General features: G+C 38.7%; 1 protein-coding gene across 3 annotated transcripts in view; it reads left to right on the top strand.

Annotated features, from left to right (window-relative positions):
* The window catches only part of LOC121385372 (zinc finger protein castor homolog 1-like), a 36,117-nt gene that overhangs the window by 16,924 nt on the left and 13,193 nt on the right, over positions 1-6,000 (top strand). For all 3 annotated transcript variants that reach the window (XM_041516034.1, XM_041516032.1, XM_041516033.1), the window contains exon 5: positions 3,022-3,226. In XM_041516034.1, the coding sequence (XP_041371968.1) occupies positions 3,022-3,226 (205 nt within the window). The remainder of the gene's footprint in view (positions 1-3,021; positions 3,227-6,000) is intronic.

Raw genomic sequence — 6,000 nt, 5'->3', positions numbered from 1 at the left:
TTCATACAGACAACATCCTACATATAGGATAGTACATACCACGGCCTTTCTCACACCAGTTGTGGAGCACTGGCTGGAAAGAAATAGCCCAGTGGGTCCACCGACATAAAAAGTATGTCACCTCATAATAGTTTTAATCTACCTGCAACAAAATAAGGTGTCAGTTAAAGACTAATTTTGTTAGTAACCTTCATTTCAGTTGAAAATCGCAGTCCATTTAAGAAAAAATATTTTACCATGTACCGGTTTCAACCTCAAGTGTACACCGCATATTAATTGTAGACATGGGTGGGGTGGGGGGGGGGGGGGGGGGGTGGGGGGATTGATTGAGTAGACCCCCAACCCCCACCCCCTGCTCTGCCGTTCCTGATACTACATAAAAGATAATAGTACAAATATTCAATGTCGCATATTACTACCAATTAGACCTGCATTTGTATAACAAGACAATGTCTTTGTCTCTGTGTTAAATGTTTATGGCGGTTTTTTGTTGTCACAAATATAGGAGTCTACACAATAGAAACAAACAAACAAACACACACAAAATAAAACAAAACAGAAAACAATACAACCGCAATTTAGTGTAAAATACTTTTTGATTTAATGAAACAGTAAACATTTCATATCATCAAATTCAGTTACGTTTTTGTTTTTACTCCAAAGATGTGTACTAAATATATTTAGTTGGATAATAAACCAAATTTAATGTCAATGTGTGTGTGTGTGTGTGTGTGTGTGTGTGTGTGTGTGTGTGTATGTGTGTGTGTGTGTGTGTGTGTGTGTGCTTGTGCGTTTGTGTATAATAGGTATACACCAATGAAGCGTGAATGATATGTAATTTATAACTTCCCTTAAAGATATTATGCCAATAATAATAATATTTGGATTGATTGGTTTCTTTTTGAAGTGATATTAGCCAATTCGTTTACACCTTTGGCATATTATAACAGTAAACAATTACATACACTGTTTTTTAAAGTGCTAAACGAAGTAACTAACGGGTTATTCGTTATATAAAATGTGCAAACCAATATAACTATCAACAATAAAGTTTAATATTGTGTGCCTTATTATTATTCAAAATTACAAACAGCAACAAAATATACAGTTCTTGTCATACACGTAAAATAGGGATGCGTACAGCGACAACGAACAGCACCAACGTTCAAGACCTATTTAACTGGTTCTCGATTCTGTTTAAATTCAAGCTCAATATAAAGTCTTTGATGTTTGTAATTAATTAAGAGGCCATGTAAGTTGAATAAACTGATTGTTGCTAGCAACCGGCCTCAGTGGCGCAGTGGTTAAGCCATCGGCCTACAGGCTGGTAGGTACAGGATTCACAGCCCAGTACCAGCTCCAACCCACAGCGAGTTCTTAAGGGCTCAGTGGGTAGGTGTAAGGCCACTACACCCTCTTCTCTCTCACTAACCACTAACAAACCAACTAACAGCTAACCCGCTGTCCTGGACAGACAACCCAGATATCTGAGATGTGTATCCAGGATAGCGTGCTTGAAACTTAATTATTTCTCGCTTCAGCCAGTGCACCACGACTGGTACATCAAAGGCGGTGGTATGTGCTATCCTGTCTATGGAATGTTGCATATAAAAGATCCATTGCTGCTAATCAAAACAGAATAGCCTATGAAGTTGCGACAGCGGGTTTCTTAGATCTCAATATCTGTGTGGTCCTTAACCTTAACCTCGTCAAACGATTAGTGGTTATTCGTGTACTGCTGGATTGTTATATAGCAATGACCTTAAGTGGTCATCCGTATAGGTGGCCCATCCACAGATAATAAGCTCACGAATGCTCTTGGAACTTTATGGGTCACCTCGGAAGATCAACAACAACAACAACATCTTCAATATAACAACTTCAACACCTGGAGATCATCATGCGTTTCACCCCCCTGCTCCTTTGGGTGGACGAATGGCGGACTGTTCATAAACATCACCATTCCTCTCCTTCCTCACCCCATCATTCCTTCCCATACCTATCCCAACAACCTTCCTCCATATACATTATAAATGTTGTATGGATAACCTGGGAAGGATGTGGGGGTGGGGGGTGACGCCGTGTCAGGAGGCGTTAGGGCGAAGGTGGTCTCGGCCGTTAGGTTTGCCGGGTAGGAGGCCTCCCCCGCCCACACCCCTGGCGCGCCCTACCCATGGAAATCCGGCCCAGCAATGTTGGGTACTTTCCTGGTATTGGAACGTCAGCAGCCTGTCCGCGAAGCCCACCCGTTTGCGAAACCTTCTTCCAGGTCCTAATATATAAATATGATATTAATTAAATACATTAATTAGAGCACCGGCAAAGATGTCCTAATTGGAACATTTTGGGCTTCAACATGCCCCTCCATATTCGATGCATATCAGCAAAACTACGTATCGATCATGCTATTTGCTACAGATACAGATGTAGTTGTCGTAGCTATTGCATCAGTGGATGTACTTGAGAGATGTGTACAGTGCGTGGCTTTTAGTACAGTGTATACATACCTGCTCACATTATCCCAACCAAATTCATAGGGTAAAGGGAATGGGGATTAGTTCTTCTTCAATTTTGGAAAAGAAAAAAAATGACCTGTACATGTCGTGGCCTGTATTTATGTGTTGGATGATTACCTAGATGGATGTCATAGTTTGGTTGATATATTGCATATTGTGTTTTTAACCACAAACGTTAGCGTTGTTGCCTATGGGATTTTATATGGTATGGTATAACCTATAACGGTATTCCAGTCGCCTATCTTGACGGAAAGCCTCGAGTTCGAAAGTCGATAGATCGAGATATTATGTCGATCGATCGAGATAGTAAGTCGATCGATCGAGATATTAAATCGATCGATCGAGAAAAATAATTTGATGCGATGTCCTTTCCCAGTCACCGTATAAAATAAAATCATTCTACATGACAGTTTTAATATAATTTTTAAATGGATTCATTATTTGAAAACACTGCATTGCATTTTGGCGGGAAGAAAACTAAACTTTTTGGAATAATCTTTTACAGAACTACCCAAATACGACGTCTGGCGCCGTGTCCAGCTCTCAGACAGGCGTCGACATAACAACAACAGGAGATATTCAATTTTACGAAACCTTTCAATATTGTGGGAGAGATGACTGTCCATACAGCTGGCATGTCCCACATTACCACTGCAATCATCCTAACCACCCGACCTGTGAATATATATCGAAGATACCATCAGACACAAGTAACCAATTAAGTTATTTTGGGAGTCCTGTTTTTTTTTTTTTTTTTGTGATGTCGTGGTTAAGCCATCAGTCATACGACTGGTAGGTACAGGGTTCACAGCCCGGTACCGGCTCCCCCAGAGTGGGTTTTAACGAGTCAATGGGTAGGTGTAAGACCACTACACCCTCTTCTCTCTCACTAACCACTAACCAACTAACTCACTGTCTTGGACAGACAGCCCAGATAGCTGATACGTGTGTCCAGAACAGCGTGCTTGAACCTACAGGGTCCCACCAAGAGTGAGTTTTAACGACTCAATGGGTAGGTGTAAAACCACTACACCCTCTTATTTCTGACTAACGACTAACGACTAACACCTAACCCACTGCCCTATACAGACAGCACAGATAGCTGAGGTTGTGTGCCCAGGACAGCGTGCTTGAACCTTAATTGGATAAAAGCACGAAAATAAGTTAAAATGAAACGCATACCCTAACAACCCTATTATATCCTATTTGGAATCGGAGTTACTGTGAAATCCTTTTTGTTCTCGAGATGTTAAATTTTCATAGTTTTGCCAGAAAACGTGAATATTGAAATTCGTTAATCAAGAAGTATTGTATTATAAATTTGTGTACATGTGCACATGTGTTGTATTTTCGTTGTGTTCTTAAATTCATTGATTGACCTAGTCCGCGAATTACACGAACATTATTTTTTTTTTTTTTTTTTTTTTTTTTTTTTTTTTTTTTTTTTTTTTTTTTTTTTTTTTTTATTTCAGGCAGGTCCCGAACATGCCGGGTGCCCCATTTATTTCATAAAGCCTCCTTATTTACAATAAACCAGGTTCTCCTTGAATGTGACCAATAACAATCTACATATGAGTGTAAGTGCTTGTTTCAAAAATAATATACATTTTAGTTAGTGCATGTTTGTGTTTTTGTTTTCTTTATATTATTAGTGTGTGTGACTTAGGTGGTGTGTATTTATAATATCTTAACCTGGTTGACGGACCTGGCCTCCAAAGCTACAAGCCGGGGGGTCCAGGTCTATTTTGTTCTACAGTTTGTGCAATTTGCCAATCTTTATCATAATTTATATGTAATATCAAGGGCGTCATTGCACGATGCGATGACTCCCTTGAAGCACCAGTGATTTAGGAATTTTTCTTTTCTGTTTGGCCACTCTAAGGCGGCGAAATATTCTACTTCAACCCTTGAATATATTAAGTGTTTGAAAAGAGCCATTTCATTACATGGCTTATCTCCCTCTAAAAGTTTTCTGGATGTCCATATTACCCTTATCGCTTTACTCCAGAGAAAAATTCCCAATTGCGATGCATAATCTCCAGGCTTATGTTTTATGCCGAAAATCATGGCATACGGATTCAAACGGAAATTGTTGCCAAAAAGTTTTTTAAAGATCGGTTCAATTTGCTTTATAAATAGTTTTGTTTTGTTGCAGTGAAAAAAGGCATGCAAGACTGAGTCCACTCCGTTGCACACAAGGCACTCCGGAGTGGTCGCAATCTTCCAGTCATATAGATGTTTTCTAACTGCAATTACGTTTCTAATCATTTTATAAATTAAATCATAGTCGGGATTTTCGATGAAACCTGAGTTTAATGTTTTCCAAATGTTTTGCCAATTTATGGTTTCATTAAAGGCTATATTCCACCTGGTCTTAAATGATGCATCTTTGTAAGTTCTTAATAACAAGACTGCGTATATGTCTTTAGTTTTCGCGTCTGTCACGTCTATTTTCGTATCACCTATATTGATACGAAAGATGGCGTCTAAGTCACCATCAAGGGGGTCTTCATTTTGTAGCGTCCATAGTAATGTCCGCGAAAAGTTGTCCTGTAGGTCTTTTAATTGACGATGAAATACCGCGCTAGTTGAAACACCAGCGAAGTCCAAAAAGTCGTTCGTCCCCGAGTCCCAAATGTCTTTGACTAAATTTAGTCTTTCTCTACGTATACTTGTGTATGTTTTGTTGGATATAAAAGGGTTTTCGTGTAACGGTTCATAAATTATCTGTTGGTAGCTGTTAGTGTCTCTAGTAGTGTCAAGGTCCTTCCATGTTAAGAGTATTTCCCTGTAGATATTCGGCATTGAGATGAAATTATCCTTTTTTATTTATGATTTTACATTTTAGAACATGTCTTTCAATATTTAAGTTTTTGTATTGGCCTAAAAAGTGATCCGCTAAGGATTTCCAGTGGCCATCGCCCTCTGAACTTAAAAATCTACTTACAAATTTAATTCTTTGTGCTTTAATTTTTTGCCGAATATTTACGACACCCAACCCGCCTAACTCCTTAGGTAGTTGAAGTTGCTCTTTTGATATAAAATGTTTTTTATAACTCCAAATAAAGTCAAAAATAATTTTATCGATTTGTTTAGCGTATTTTTCCGGTAATTCCAAAACGTTAGATAGGTACCAAATTCCGCTAGTGGCAAGCGAATTTACTGCTACTACTTTCCCATGTAATGTTAATTTACGATTACTCCACATGTTTAAGATAGTTTTGATTTTTTGAATTTTTGGTTCCCAATTATCGACTGACACATCTACGTTACCAAAATAGAAACCTAAAATTTTGATTTTTTCGTTTGTCCATCTTATATCAATAGGCGTATTTTTCTCGTACCTAAGTCTCCCCATTAGGAAACCAGTGGTTTTCTGAAGGTTGACTTTGGCTCCAGAAGCACGTTCGTATATATTTAAGACTTTAAACAATCGTTTAACTGAGTCTAGGTCTGATAAGGTCGCGTTGCCGTCGTCTGAGTA

This window comes from Gigantopelta aegis, chromosome 11, assembly GCF_016097555.1.
Source record: "Gigantopelta aegis isolate Gae_Host chromosome 11, Gae_host_genome, whole genome shotgun sequence".
Lineage (NCBI taxonomy): Eukaryota > Metazoa > Mollusca > Gastropoda > Neomphalida > Peltospiridae > Gigantopelta > Gigantopelta aegis.
The sequence above is the reverse complement of the archived record's forward strand: the minus strand, read 5'-3'. Positions and strand labels throughout refer to the sequence as shown.